This window comes from Rattus norvegicus, chromosome 11 (assembly GCF_021556685.1).
Source record: "Rattus norvegicus strain SHRSP/BbbUtx chromosome 11, alternate assembly SHRSP_T2T, whole genome shotgun sequence".
Classification (NCBI taxonomy): Eukaryota; Metazoa; Chordata; class Mammalia; order Rodentia; family Muridae; genus Rattus; species Rattus norvegicus.
This window is the reverse complement of record NC_141544.1, coordinates 55,811,711-55,827,817: the sequence shown is the minus strand read 5'-3', so window position 1 is coordinate 55,827,817 and position 16,107 is coordinate 55,811,711. Positions and strand designations below refer to the sequence as shown.

The 16,107-nt window shown below is 42.6% G+C and overlaps 1 protein-coding gene across 2 annotated transcripts in view; it reads left to right on the top strand.

The window, feature by feature from the left end:
• The window catches only part of Dcbld2 (discoidin, CUB and LCCL domain containing 2), a 57,563-nt gene that overhangs the window by 37,109 nt on the left and 4,347 nt on the right, over positions 1 to 16,107 (top strand). For both annotated transcript variants that reach the window (XM_087575287.1, NM_130419.2), the window contains 10 exon segments: positions 1,092 to 1,164; positions 1,459 to 1,592; positions 2,672 to 2,712; positions 3,634 to 3,849; positions 4,558 to 4,682; positions 8,151 to 8,301; positions 9,089 to 9,169; positions 9,316 to 9,441; positions 13,183 to 13,276; positions 15,330 to 15,379. In XM_087575287.1, coding sequence (XP_087431413.1) covers positions 1,092 to 1,164; positions 1,459 to 1,592; positions 2,672 to 2,712; positions 3,634 to 3,849; positions 4,558 to 4,682; positions 8,151 to 8,301; positions 9,089 to 9,169; positions 9,316 to 9,441; positions 13,183 to 13,276; positions 15,330 to 15,379 — 1,091 coding nt within the window.

The following is a 16,107-nucleotide window of genomic DNA, read 5'->3' as shown; positions in this document are numbered from 1 at the left end:
TATTTCTGTGGAAAACATGCCACTTTCAGTGTTGTTCAGTGTGTTCTGGGCACCATGGTGGAAGGGTCACCTGGGCTCCCTCTGGTTTCGAGCACTGTCATCACCAGGCACATCCAAGCTCTCGTCACCCTTTCGGGAGCTTCCTTCCGCTCATGACTCTTTCTTTCCTAGAAGCCAGAAAACCTCTATAAAAAGTTCCTCATCAGGTTGTGCCTGTAAGCTGTCCTGGTCCTTTACTGATTTCCAGTTTTCATCTAGAAGTCTATCCCCTACTTCATAGCCCACACGACTTCTGCAGGATCTGGACCCTAATCCTCTAACCTTCCTGTACTCACTGCACTTCAGGAACACCAAACCCCTGTCTGGGGCCACGATCTTCCTAGCTTCCAGTGTGCAGATCCCATCACTGACTTACCTCAGCGATACCCACTAGCTCAAATAAGCTGTGCCAAGCTTGGGTTAAGAGGAGCCCAGCTTCATGACTCGAGTGCACAGTTCTTTTACTTTTCCTGTCTGTAAAATGGGAGTAGTAATAATAAAAGTAACCCCCATGTGGGATTCTTGTGTGGATTACCTGAAACACTTGGGGTTCTGCCCCGTACATAGCACATTTGCTAAATGTATGTGTTTTGTTAAAAATAATAATTCTTCCAGTTATCTTAAAATCCCCTTCCCCACCCCAGATATCTGTGTGAGAGTGGCTAAATGTTTTCTTCCACCACTATATTTATTTAGGTGACAGGGCTATGTTTATTTAGTTAGCATTAAGTCACAGGCTTCATCAGGTAACACGGTGGACATAGAAACCTGTGAGACGTGGTGACTAGGTCTGACAGTAGAAAGATGTCTGCTGTTCATGGTGAAGTAAAATAAGGAATTGTAGATTTCAAGAACATTTCTTGTCAGTATGTTCCAAGTGTGTGGGTAGAAAAGTCAATATGGACTATTTAACAAGGCGTGGCTCCATGCCGTGCTGAGACTGTGCTCTGTGTGCTGAAAGGAAGCCTGTATGAAGTGTATGCGGTCCTTCCTGGTGTATTTTCCTGCAGAAAATGAGCATTCTGTAATCATGCACTTGTTTTCATTCTTAGTAAGTACTGCCCAGCTGGCTGTCTGCTGCCTTTTGCTGAAATATCTGGAACGATTCCTCATGGATATAGAGATGTAAGTTGAATACAAATGTACTTAGCTGTGTGGATACTGTTATTTTAAACTTCGAAACCCTTAGGGTGCCACCTGGTTGTCCCAAGATGAATATGCATTATGTGTCTCTGTCTTTTCATATATGTTTCATATCTTTATAGTAAAACTAACTTCTGCTATAAATGTGTTTTATTACAAGAACCTATATTTCTGAGACCTAATAATTGTTTGAGAAAAAATAAGTATCTTGCTTATGATTAATCAATCAGGAGAAAGATTCACTTACCTTTTTTGTTTGTTGTTTGCTTTTTCAAGTCTTCACCGCTGTGTATGGCTGGAATCCATGCAGGAGTAGTGTCAGATGTGCTGGGTGGCCAAATCAGCGTTGTGATTAGCAAAGGCACCCCATATTACGAAAGTTCTTTGGCCAACAATGTCACTTCCATGGTGTAAGTACAAATACTCTTTGTAGTAAGCATGCTGGTTTCTTTTATATAATTATTTGCACATCCTTTCATTCTTTTCTGTGTTTTACCTTTTAGAGAGAGTTTGGGGGCTTGTACCATTTTCTTTCATATATAAAAAAGTATACATTTTTCAGCATTGTAAGTAAACCAGAAGTGGCTTCAAGTTGACAGTAGGCCATGTGCCGATACTGTACCATCTTATGTACATTTGCTGGTTTCTTATCTGTCAGGGAGTATGGGATGTCAGAACTGGGCCCACAGATATCAAGGCACACCTACTGTTCGTAGGTTTCTGGTGGAATCCAAGATGGGAGTGGTGATGTATGCCTGCAACCCCCAGGCTTAGGCCACAGAAGCAAGAGGATGGGGAGTTCACAATCCAGCTGAGCTATTTAGTGATTTCAAGGCCAGGGAAGATTGTGAGAGAGACCCTGTCTCAAACAAAATAAAAAAACAAAAAACAAAAAACTTCCTCTTCTAACTGAATGTTGTGTTAAGGGCAGAGGATAACTGAGCTCCCACCGGGTCTCTGGGTGTCTTAAGTGTTCTAAGGTCCTTCACAGGCAGGTTCTGTTGTCTGACCCTTCCTCTTCCTCAGCTCACTCACAGACAGGCCGATTTGTTCCGAGGGAGATGCAGTCTCTTTGTCAGTAGCCGGCTCTGGTGTGTTTACCAGGAGACTCAAGTCTCACCTCATCCTCTGAAAACACAGCTATCTCTCCATGTGTTTTCACAGTAGTAAAAAAGAAAAAATCATGGATCTGTTTAATGAAAAAGCAGAAAGTAAGACTTAAAGGTTACACTGACAACTGTACAATTGTGGGTGAACCTAGGGGACAGGCTTGCAGAAAAGCTCTTCATGGTAATTTCACAGGTTGTTCTACTTGGAAGTACTTTTTGTTGTTGATGGTTTTTTGTTTATTTGTTTCATGCATATCATTGTCTGACTTGTAACCATGGGGTCTTAGCCCTTTAGACAGAAGAAGAAATTGAAGTTTCACTTCGATGAATATGAGGAACATGCTAATTGAATATCACATGAGGCCCTTTCTCTCTTTCAGGGGATACTTATCTACGAGTCTGTTTACATTTAAGACAAGTGGTAAGCCTTCCATGGACTTGGGCCACCATCTTTGCAGAATCACTAATGCTGTACTGAGCGCCACCAGGCACCCAGTGACTGCTGAGTTGTTTATTCTTTCTCCTTTGCTTTTCAAGAACACCATAAGTAAAATAGAGATCCAGTTATGTAAAGAACAGACTAAATCAGAAGTTCACTATCCACAGGGGAGTTATAAGCAAGTACATGGTCCCTTTGAAAGCAGGATTTGCACTTATCTGAAGAGAGAATTCTTTGCACTGGCCTGAAGCTTGAAGTCAGACAGGGATGGCTTACTGAGGACAAAGCAAAACCTACAGAAGTCCAGGGGGAAGTTGCCTTCTACTCTGCTAGGCCTCACAGAGACAGGATAGTTTATCTCCATAGACTAACAGCTAATGCTTGTAAATATGTCTAGTCTATGACCCTCAAATCCATGGTTTTCATACCTACAGATTGGAAAGATACAGATGAAATCTTGTTTCTGTACTATGTAGATTTTTTTCCACGTTGTTTCCCCCCAAGCAATATGGTGTATGTATATCTCACACACACACACACACACACACACACACACACACACACACACACACACACATTTCCTTTAGCATTGTAAGTATCTCAGAGATGACTTAGTATTGACAGATAGCATGCTACGTGCCAGTGCTATCCTGGTCCTGGTTTATATCAAAGATTCTAGCATTTGTAGGTTTTAGTATCTGCCAGGAAGCATGGGATGTCATGGAAGTGGACCCCCACAGACAACAAGGGACAACTGCATGTTTGTAGGTTTCTGGTTGGACACAAAGGCAAAGGCCCAAGAAGCAGTTACTTAACTGTCCAATCGGAAGTTTGCAGGAAGCACTGTTTTAGAGATTTCAAACTCACCTCTAGGAACCGAATTGATTTTCCTCTCTACTGCAGGTTGCTATGGGACTCTAGGGATGGAGTCAGGTGTGATCGCTGATCCCCAGATAACAGCATCATCTGTACTGGAGTGGACTGACCACATGGGGCAGGAGAACAGCTGGAAACCCGAGAAGGCCAGGCTGAGAAAACCGGGGCCTCCCTGGGCTGCTTTTGCCACTGATGAGCATCAGTGGCTGCAAATTGACCTTAATAAGGAGAAGAAGATAACAGGTTAAGAGACTCGGCTCTCTGCAGCTCTGCTAGCACTGATTTTATTTGGAAACCCCATGGCAGCTGAAATTTTCGGAAATTAGGTCACTGAAAATTATATAGCTTCAGTTTTCTTCGCGGGTATTAACATTGCTTTTTAATTCTTTTTAAAATTCTTCCAAAAGAGGAATTTGTATTTAATTTTTAATAATTCTAGTTTCATATGATCTTTTTAAGATAGAATTTCAGTAAAATGACCTTTGAGACTTGAAATCTTACAGTTATTAAGAAATTTATAGTTAAGGAGAATATATTTTAAATGCTACAAGTAACTCGTATTCCACATGTGCTGAGTATAAATTTAGCTTAGGTAAACTTATCAGTGATTGGGATAATTACAATTGGTTTAGATATATTTGATCAAAGATTGATTTTTGCCTACTAGCCGTCATGCTTAATGTGCATTCCCAGGAATCATTCTTAGTAATTGAAACGTATCTTCTAATGGTATGAATCCAGGCTCCAAAAGCCCAGTAGTGCATGTGTCCTCGTTGCCCCATCTCGCCAAAGGAGCAAAGCCAGGGGTTAGCAACTGTTGTACTGAAGCTGCCCACAAAGGTGGAAACAAGCCATAGACAGAAATGCTTGCAGGGTGAAGCATACATAGGTGTGTATGGCTGACTTGGGACTCTGAACCTCTGCACTAATGAGAAGAACTCTGTTCTGCAGGCATCGTAACCACTGGATCTACCCTGATAGAGCACAATTACTATGTGTCTGCCTACAGAGTTCTGTACAGTGACGATGGGCAGAAATGGACTGTGTACAGAGAGCCTGGTGCGGCTCAGGACAAGGTAGAGTGATCCTGTAATGTTAAATGGCATGCTGTCTCACCCTGCTCTCTGCTGGCTATTTCAGGTACCGCGTGTTACTGTCTTCACAGTCTTAAGTAGGCTTAGAAAACTGTCGGTGATTCTAGGTCTATGTGATTGTACTAGTACCGCTTATAATTGTTTCTGAATTATTATCCAAGTATTTTGGCTGCTAAAGTAAGAACTTCTTTTTTTTTTTTTTTTTTTCGGAGCTGGGGACCGAACCCAGGGCCTTGCGCTTGCTAGGCAAGCGCTCTGCCACTGAGCTAAATCCCCAACCCCAAGTAAGAACTTCTAAATCGTTACATCCAACTCCTTGTCTTTATAACATCTACCAAATGATGGAGCCTAAGGAGAAAGGGAGGCAGAGTGAAAGCTGAAGTACAGGAAAGATAGAAAGGCCGTGTAAGATCGCCTCACAGGTTTCTGTGCCAGTAAAAATCTCTTTTTCCTATGTGCAGAATTCCCATAATTTCCAGTGACACAACCCTTTTGTCTTAGCAAAATACTGTGGAGACACTGGAACTGGACAAGCAGGGACAACATGGGACAGTAGTGGAAATGGGTCACAGGGGTGTTTGTCCCATCCCCAGGTTCCTGCTTGATCCTTGAGAGAATCTTAAAGTGGGGGAGCCTCTGTCCCCAGGGAAGATGGGTGCTGTGTGCAGTGGGAGCTGACAGCCTTTTCTCTCAGTGGACGTGTAGTGCTTTCCTTCAGAGACTTACCCAGCACACTTGTTATTTCATAATCTACTCACAGGACTGCACGACAGCCCTGCTGCTCTCTTCTTGTTCTTTCATTAAAATCTTTTCTTCTCGCCATGAGGTTCTATGGAGGCATTTGGGCTCGTTTGGTTTGGTTTCGTTTTTGTGGGGGTTTTTGGTTTGGTTTGGTCTGTCTTTCCGTTGTTTGTTCTTCTGCACTGTCCAATCTTTCAATCTCATTGTTACCTCCAATGCTGTATTTTTCCCTTCTTCATATTTACCTTGGATTTTAGGTTTTCCTTTCATATATTATTTCACAGGTATATGAACGTGGAGCGTGTAACGCCTAGTGTGCTCTTCCAGTAACTCCACACACTTCTCCGTGCCAGCCACTATGCCATTGAGTGCTTCTGGATGTTTTTATCATCATTAAGCCTTTATGTGTATACATACAAAGCTTTATTCTGGGATGCAATTAAGCACCAGGAAAACATTTTCTTGTGCGCATTGCTAGGCAGGGATGAGCAGCTTTGGGTTCTAACTCCCCACTAAGGCGGCGTCCCACATATCATGAAATCTACTTGTGTGTGCTGATGATGTAGTGTTTTGAAGCCTGTGTGTCATAAGCTTCTCCTCTCTTCGCAGGGTTCTTTTCCTGACTCTAAGTTGCTGAGGACTTAGGGGAAATCCCTGCAGAGCCCAGTAACCTTGCTGTAGTCCATCCATTCCCGCTGCCACTCATTCTGTTCCTTTCCTGTCCTTATTCTCCTAAGCTCTACCCCTGAAAACCTAGGTGTCGGTTGACCTCGTGCTCTCTGGCTCTTCGTGCTGCAGCAGATGGCCCAGACTAGCGGGTTCTCTGGAGTGTGGGATGGATACTCTTGCCCTGTGACCTGGAAATTCACCAGTCCGCACTGATAAGCAGAGCTTGCTTTCTCTGGTTCCCTACTCTGGTTCTGGCCCTCTGCTGCCTGTTGCCCAGTGTCTTGAGAATTACTCCAGCATGCACTTTCCCAGTTCTTGAGTTGTTTATGGCTGAGGTCCAGCTTCTCTCTCAGTTACTGACAGAAGAGGAAGTCTCTGAACTGAATGAAATAGCACATTTCTTCGCACTGAAATTTGTCCATCTGTTCACGTCTCGGGTAACTTGTATTTGTTTTGACACATCTTCTAGTTCTGCACATACACACAGAGCCTAAATTTGATTTCATTTCCAGAAAGCATAATCAATATCCTAAACTTTCATAATTTATTGCTTTCTAATATTACACTGTCTTTGTGTTCAGAGGCGGATGAAAGAGAATGTATGTACTTTTTTTTTTTTTAATTTTTCCTAAGGATGTCTCAGAAACCTCCCTGTGGACAGATTCTCAGTAAATGTTGTTAGGGTCTCATGTAGCCTAGTGTGAACTGTGTAGTTAGGATGACCTTGAACTTGTGACTCTGAAGCTGACTTCATTACAGATATGCTCCACCATACCCCATTCTATGAGGTGATGGGGATAGAACTTAGAGCTTTGTGCACATAAGCAAGCAGCCTGCCAACTGGGCTACAGCCCCAGCCTTGGCCAATAATTGTGTCCTGGAATGATGCTTCAGTTAGTTCCTTCTCACTGGTAACGAAACTGTAAGCACTGACCTTTATTCTATTTCAGAGCAGTATCTAAGGAAAGCATAGAAGGTTATAGAAAGGGAGATTATTTTAGGTTTAGAGCGACCATTATTGAAAATAAAAGATCTTAATGTATCTTCGAGCATGTATAATCTAGTTACATGCGGATGGGCCAAGGAGAAAGAACTATCATACTTGGGGATGACTTAAGTCCAGTATATACATGTTCTCACTTTAGCTAATAGAACAGATGTGGCTAATTTGGCTCCAGGGGAAAGCCAGGCCCTGCTTAACTCAGTGCAGCCCTGCCATTAAGTCAACTCAGCTCCTGCTGCTGGCCACACACTGTCACTCTGTGGGCACTTTCTGTGCCCTGCCTTGAAGACCACTTATGGCAAGTACATGAAAATACCCTATAAATAAGGGCTGACTGAGGAGAAAACACATGTACTTGAAAGGGTTGAGGTCATGAGTCGATCACTTTTAATTATGTTTTTACTTAAAGATTGTTTTTATAATGCATTTGTACCTGTTTAGTTAGCAGTCCTTAAATCAAAGACAGAAAGTGTTTCAGGATTTTTGCTACTTCACATAAGCAACAAGTGTTGAAACTGGGATTGTGGTGTTGAGGCATGCCATAATGTAGTTGGTCCAGCAGGGGGAGGTATTGGCCTGCTTGCATTCTCTAGTCTGTCCATGGCCAGCCCATTGAGAGATGGATTCCAAAATGCACATGCGCATCTTGACCAGTCCTTTGTGTAATGGCTCTTCTCCACTTTAAATATAAAAGTTTAAGTAATTGATATTTAACAACCCCAGGGACTGGGATCGATAGTTTATTGATACAGTAAACTGACACTGTAATTGAAACTTCTCCCATATTGCCAGGTTAGAGCTCCTGTTCGGTTCTTAAGCTGTCCTAACATTTTTATAGTTAGTGTTTCCATCATGTACGTTCCAGTGTAAAATGTGCAGCTTCTTAATAACTGCTTTTCAAAATGATAATGGAGTCGTTTTCTGAGAAGTCTGTTCTGTCGCCATACTTTATAGATGCTGTTGAACATGCTTAGGTGGGGCAGTCCAGTTCTGGCCTCTTTTTGATGTAAAATACCAATTTTTGTTATTTTTTAAAGATATTTCAAGGAAACAAAGATTATCACAAGGATGTTCGTAATAACTTTTTGCCACCAATTATTGCACGTTTCATTAGAGTGAACCCTGTCCAGTGGCAACAGAAAATTGCCATGAAAGTGGAATTGCTGGGATGTCAGTTCACTCTGAAAGGTAAGAGCCAGTGAGTAACAGTGTCCTCACCACTTCCCTGTAATGTCCTCCTTACGACACACAGCAGTCACACACAGGGCACACTGTGACACTTCAGTGCATGGATGCATCTCTGTCACTTGGGTAGATACCACTTCTTTGTGTTTGACCCCTTTCAGAGTCCTCTCTCTAGTAGGAATTGCTCATTTGTTTGCCTGTTAAAAAGTTGCCATCAGAATGGTTTCAAAATACAAATAAGAAGAAGGCAGCAGCCTTCTTGTGAGACAGTGATTATGATGGCTTTCCCGTTCTAGTCTTGGAGACTTAAGATGAGCTTCTAAGTACTGACATGCATGCACTGAGGACGAGAGCAGCAACCGTAGCTTGGGGAACTTCGATTTGGAATTCATTAAAAACTAGAATAAATTCACTTAATATTTTGTAACATTTTAATGCTATTTACTTGTGCCTAACATAGTTGGCTCTCCATACATTCTCATTAAAAAGAATTGAATATGGCACATATTAAGTTATAGCTATAGCACTGAACAGCATTTGATCCCCAATAGTCGTCTAAGGTTACTTATTAATTATTTAATTATCTAAAAGATTGAAAAATCTTATTAAAGCTGAAAAATCTTCATTTTTCTACCTTTAATGCAAAGTATAATTATCCATCTGGATTTTGAGATTTAAAATTGCTCTGTAGAATTAAGCAATTTAGGAAATGTTAACCATTTAACATTGCTCTTTTTAAACTAATTTTTTAAAAGCAAAATGTATAAACGTTTCTAAACCATTTTTTAAGGTCGCCTTCCAAAGCTTACTCAACCTCCCCCACCTCGGAACAGCAATAACCTCAAAAACACTACAGTTCATCCCAAACTAGGTAATGGTATGCCTACTTTTAATATGAGAGTTTGATATGCCTTGGATTTATGACATGTCCTATAACTATATTTAAAACATAAAATTGGACTTTCCTAATCAAATATTAATGATTAAAAGTAAAGATTTCTTCAAACTTTTTTCAAGGTCGTGCCCCTAAATTTACTCAAGCACTCCAACCACGAAGTAGGAATGACCTTCCTCTGCTGCCGGCCCAGACAACTGCCACTCCTGATGTCAAAAACACGACTGTGACTCCCAGTGTGACCAAAGGTAGGCACATGAGGCACGAACACTCTTACCTGGTGTGGTTCCTGTTCTCAGTTAAGAGTTTCCAGCCCACTGACTTCATCTGTATTTTTCCAGCTCATCCAAAATAAATAAATATATAAGCCTCTGTCCTCAGGGAAAGCCTGTGGGAACCTTAGTCTGTTCTCAGAAATACGAAGACCTGAGGCTTCACCGGTGCACTGGGTCGTCCTCTAGGCCTCTTCTTATGGTCCCATCAGCTAAGTACATGAGTCTCGAGTTCAGAAAGATCACTTCTGGAAATTATTAAGCTGCAGAAGCAAACAAGCTTTTTTAACCCACATTATATATTAATTTACTAAAGGGGAAAGTTGGTAGAGAAGAACAAAAAACACTGTTTAAAATATTCTTCAATTAACATACTTGTTTCTTAAATACCCTCTGCTTCTTATACATTTGTAATTTTCTTATCTGATTATTCAGACATCAGAGTTACTTCTAAATTGCATTACAGTGATAAGTACAGTGTTAAAATCGTACAAATCATCATTCTTTTTGCTTGTTGAAAAAAAACTTTCAGTTAAGTTCAGAAAATGTCACTGTCACAGGAGAATTAGCAATCAGTGCTAACATGAGAAAATGCTCGTTTGCAGCAGGGTGCAGAAAAGCAAGCGTTACCAGGGAAATGCTAGTCCCCATCTCAGTGAAGGAGAGCAGCTCTCTAGTACGGTTTTCTTACAGAATGAGGAGACAGCAGAGCAGGCAAGCTGTAAACATTCAAGGCTATAGAGTCTGGGAGCTAAAGAGCAGGAAAGGAGAAGGTTGGCAAACAGGGTCAGCCACTGTGTGGGAGAGAAGGGCATCAAAGAGTGAAAACCAGAAGCTCCCCATGGGGGTGGGGGAGTGGGGGTGAAGGGGAACATCGGACACCTAGCATACCCTAAAAGAGAGGACTAGGGAAAGCATGCTTCCCTGCTAGGCTGCTGTGGTACGTGGTTCAGAGGACACTGGATTGATGCTAGGCTCTTACATCCTTGCACAAAGGGTTGTACCAGAGACACAGAGTTAGAAATAGACAGTTTATGAAGAATTGTTGAGCTGAAGGAGAGCTTCGAAACTCTTAGGCCACACGGTCCTTTTATAGGACGTCTAACTGCACCCACACGCCAATCTCTATTTCATAGGCTTTGCTCACGCCTTCTCTCCTTGTATGTGAAATCCAGTGGGAAAGCATCGGCTCTTCATGTGATCTGGCTTCTTTCTTTCATCTTGGTCTTTCCATCCCCAGTCACTACTCTCCTGCCACTAGAGGGCGCTTCATCAACAGTAACTCCCACCCTCAGTTTAATAATTAAATTCATTTTCTAAAAGTTAATATAAATTCAGATAGTTCTCTCCAGCTTTTCATACATGAGCTTCTTTTCTGTTCTTCTCTTCCTCATGATATAGAAGACGCTAGAGAGAAACAAGAGTACTCAAAGCAAAAGCACCCCAGCTTTGGGGTAGTAGAATATAGACTACCCTTTCTGCGGTTTTGGGGGTGTTTGTTTGTTTCCAAATCTAAGCTGAATTGTTTATGTTTACACATGGACACCAGAGGACAACCTCAGGTGTGTTCCTCGGGCAACATCTATCTTTTCTATAAGATAGGATCTCTTTCTAGCCTGGAACTTGCCCACCAAGCTATGTTAGTGCCTCCAGATCTGCCTGTGTCTGCATCCACCATACTGGGTTAAAGCACATGCCACACTTGCAGCGTGTGTGTGTGTGTGTGTGTGTGTGTGTGTGTGTGTGTGTGTGTGTGTGTGTGTGTGTGTGTGTGTTTAACATGGACTTTAGAGTCTGAATTCAAGATCTTGTAATTAAAACGCAGCTACACTACTAGCTCCTGAGTCTAGGCAATTGTCTTAAATCCCAAATGTCTGACATTTAATCAAACTAGCCATATAAACCTTGACTGTTTCCTGCCACTGTAAAAGGAAGGGAGGGAGGGAGGGAGGGAGGGAGGGAGGGAGGAAAAGGCAGGCAGGCAGGCAGGCAGGCAGGCAAGCAGGCAGGCAGGCAGGCAGGCATATTTGTTTCTGATTCTGAGTGCTTCCTGGCCTCAGTCATTTTTCCTCCTGCTCCCCCTCCTCCATTTAATTGCATGGAGAAAGTCCTGTCACGGTCAGATGTGTGATGGCACTCTGGCAGATGCCCCCAGTGAATTCTTCTGTTCTCTACTAACACTATTATAAATGCTCCCCATATTCTCAAACACTTGACCAAGAGACTGTCACTCACTCTCCATTTCTCCACCTTTACAAAGTGGAAACCATAGAGAGGAAAATCCCTTTCGGGGAGCCTACAGACTTCTCTCTCCTCTGTCCCAGGCATTGGTAAAGGAAGTCTCTGTGCTGCCCACAGTGAATCTCTTCCCTTGTAGCCTAGCACCCATGCATCCACTTCTCAGCTCCCTGATGTTATTGCCCATCTTCTGCCTGTCACTCTCTTCTGTCGTAACTGCTTCCTCTCTCGGATACAATCGTAGTGAAGGAGGTGCTATCTGTGCGTTAGACAGCACCGTGCCTGGCTGTGAGCCCTCTGACATTTGCTGCTCTATTCTGCTCGTTGGCAGGATTGTGAGGTCAAGGAAGGAATTACTATTTCAAGTAACTTGGGGCAGACCACTTTCTGTGGAATGAGATGAGGATAGACCCATAGAACTTGAAGTCTAACCCCAGCACTGTGTGTATTCTATTTATGCACAGATGGCTTTCTGGGCTTGGCTGCACCGTTACCTGGCCATATCTGTAAATTTTGTCATGATGTGATAACATCATTCTCAGTTGGTGGCTTCTCTCATCTGTAGGGAACAGAGCACAGCTCACTTTTCCCTCTCCTCACTGAATCTTCAGCGTCCTTCTGGTTTTCACTCTTCTGCAGAAAGTGGAGTGAGCATCTTTAAAGATAGACTTTTGATTATCTTGAAGTCTCCCCAAAATAAATTCTCAATATAGAATTGTAGCCTTTAATAGTTCCTATGCATATTAACACAAAATACCCATCATATATAGATGTAGATACAGATATATTTATATCCCATCAACAAACCTATTTTTTTGCTGTACTCTCGATTCTTCTTTCAAACGGCTGCCAGTGTCATCAGCAAATGTAGCACCTTGTTTTCATTTTAATGACAGTTCTTTGCAGCTGAGGTGTACTTGTACTTCTTGATGGATTTATTCGTAGGTGACTGTGAACTTATTATATTTCATTTTTGGCCTGTGATGTCTTACAGCATACACTTTACTATGTATATATAAGATGCTTTCCAGTTCACCATTCGTCTTTAACTTGGTGCCTTCTGGTGATTTAAAACACACTGCTTTTGTCAGGCAGTGGTGGCGCACGCCTTTAATCCCAGCACTAGGAGTCAGAGGTGGGTGGATCTGCAAGTTTGAGGCCAGCTTGGGCTGTAACCTGAGCTACACTGTCTACAAGCAGAAACTACCCTGTCTTGAAAAACCAAAACTGAACAAAGCCAAGCCAAACCTTACCCTGCTGCCAAAGGTGTGCAGAGGCAGAGGTGGAGTGAGCGAGCGGCATGCTGAGTGCACGGCCCACTGGTCTGTGCACACTTAGGTCTCCCTGTTGTGGCCAACTCTGTTTCATAAGTGATATGAAGATATTCTCTGAGAGGCAAAGTGTTGCGCTATGTTAACCTCTTCTCTGTCGTGATGTCTGCTATGCTGTTAATGTGGTCGTTCTTTTTCATGGTTTCAGATGTTGCACTGGCCGCCGTTCTGGTTCCTGTGCTGGTCATGGCCCTCACCACACTCATCCTCATTCTAGTGTGTGCTTGGCATTGGAGAAACAGGTCAGTACCCCGCTTGCTTACATGAGTGACTGGGAGAGGGGTGCGGGGATAGGAAGCAGAGCCTAAATATATAAAATAATGGAAGAACAGCACATTTCACCTGTTAGGATAGTCACTAGAATAAAATCAGGGTTCTCCTTCAGCTCCACGGAGAGTTACTATGGCGGTGCTGTCTGAGCTTGGGTCAGGGACGGCTTTCTGGGAAAGAGAAATGTAAGTTTTAGTCTATAGATTAGAAAATTAAGCAGACTAGCTATATTATTAGATGCCTATGGAAAGGGCTAGGATTTGTGAAATATGGTTCTGGTGACTAAAAAAAGAGTGGAAAAGAGGCGCCCGGATGAATTTGGAGATAGTTTAGTCAAACAGTACAACCATGTGGTTCTACAAAAGGCATGCGCTTTACAGCAATGCCACAAGGATGCATGACCAAGCGAAGGAAGAAGCCATGGCATCCTGGAGTAATGATGTCTCTGGCTTTTGTACTCTGACTAGTAGCAATGCCATGAGTTAAGAGAACATCAGAAGGGATAGGTTTGTTAGAGAAAGAAGATGACTTACATGTTCACTGTTCAATAAGAATCATACTTAAATACTTGGCTGTTACTTTATGCCAACTGTTGACCCATGTGCTATAGGCTGTAGCAGCTAGAGGATCTGCACATCCTAGCAGCAACCAGCTTGAGCTCTTTCTGAAAGATACACTTGTGATAGTATAGATGAATCATAAGCTATGTGTATCCTCATTTATAAAGCAGAATCTTTCTTGTTGGCTGTAAACACTAACTTTAGTCAGGTTACATTTGCATGATTGTATCCGCGGCCTTTTGTTTGGTAAGTTTTCTATGTAAAAGGCTGTGTGTAAATAGTAATTCTTGTTTGTTGTTTTTATAACATAGATAGATAGATAGATAGATAGATAGATAGATAGATAGATAGATAGATAGATAGATAATTGATTTTATATGCGGCTCCGCTACATGTACACCTACATGCCAGAAGAGGGCATCAAATCCCTTTATAGATGGTTGTGATCCACTGTGGTCACTGGGCATTGAACTCAGACCATCTGGAAGAGCAGCTAGTACTCTTAACTGCTAAGCCATCTCTCCAGCCCTATAATATAAATTTTTTTATTAATTAAGGATTGCATAATTACATCTTGATCATACTCAAGCTGAACCACTCTTCTGGGATCCATCCCTTCCCCCAATTTCATACCCATCCAATTTTGTGTCTTCACCTGTCCAACTTACTCAGTATTTATGTACGCTTGGGTGTGTGGCCATCCACTGGAGTCAGTTCTACCTGCCAGGAGCCACACCCTTGAAGAAAACTAATTACTTCTTCCTCTTGAGGTAGCTGTTCATTATCAGCCACTCCTCAGATAGCTGGAGCTCCATGAACACTTCCCTGCTGGGTGATGGGTTTTTTGTCTTGATCTCTACATTTATGTGCCGTGTATTTAGGTACACAAATGCCATGTTGCGTGTGTGCAGATTAGAGGACAGCTTGCAGGAGTCTGTTCTCTCCTTTCACCCTGTGAGTTCTAGGGGTCAATCGCAGGTCCTCAGACTCGATGGCAAGTCCCTTTACCGATGGAACCATCTCACCACCCAAGTGAGATTGGCACGTGTGTGTAAGGAAGTGTCCCTTCACTGCTGGGTTCCTTTAGTAAAAGAATCCAGGTAGGTTGTAATTCTTAACACAGAGTATTTTCTCCTAGGAGGACAAATCAGGGCTCTGAGGTGGAGGGAGTAGGGAGGAGGATTCCTGTTCATTGTACTTGTGCCTCCTCTTGCTCATAGATGGATGTAGGTCCTTCCAGGCCTGGAGGTGCATTCTCCTCCCCCGCCACTTGTCACTGCTAGTTGTGACATCGTTGTTTGCTGGGGTGATGGGGTGAGGACATGGATACAATGAAGAGCATGGGAAGCTCAAGACTTTTTTGTACTGAAGTACCACATGGCTCCTGACCACTCACTCACTGGTGTTTATGTTGCCCTTTGGGAGGGTTTTAAGAGGATTCACTGTTTTCTAACTTTATTTTCAGAAAGAAAAAAGCCGAAGGCACCTATGATTTACCCCACTGGGATCGGGCAGGTAACTTGTGGATTTCACTTCTCTCTTCAGTCCGAGAGAAATCTCTCCTCTCCTGTATAATGGTGGATGAAATATGGTCCTTAGTGACTCCTCAGATAGAAGTTACCATGCTGTCCTGGGGCTAGAGAGATGGCTTAGCACTTGAGAGCTCTGGCTACGTTTACAGAGAACCTGGGTTCAATTCCCAGCACCTACATGGCAGCTCACAATTCTCTGTAACTCCACTTCCAGGGTCTCTGACACTCACACAGACATACACAGACAACACTATTATTGCACATAAAATAAAAATGAATAAGTCATGTTTAAAAATTAATGTTCCACCATCTGGTTCATAGGTAATAAAAGGAAAAATGTAAACACAATTATCTTTTCCTCTGGATAGATGGTCTTTTCCAGTAATTATTTGTCATGAGGAGACCAGACTCCCATGTGGTCTGTGTAAGCACCACATAAGAAAGAGGCACAGATCAGGGTCCCAGGACTGTACACGTATGAGACTCTGGTGATCAGCAGTCCAGCACATTCAGAACCTTGAGGCCCTTGGTCATTTGAATTGCTGAACATCCCCTTCCTAGTCTTCCAACCAGGGGAGAGGATGATGCCATAACCAGAGTATAGTGGGGTACAGCCTAGGGAGGGCTAACTAACAAATGTTGGCGGTTTTGAGAAAACCCCTTTAAAAACTCTCAGGTGACACTGACATGTATTCGTAGTGACTTGTTTCT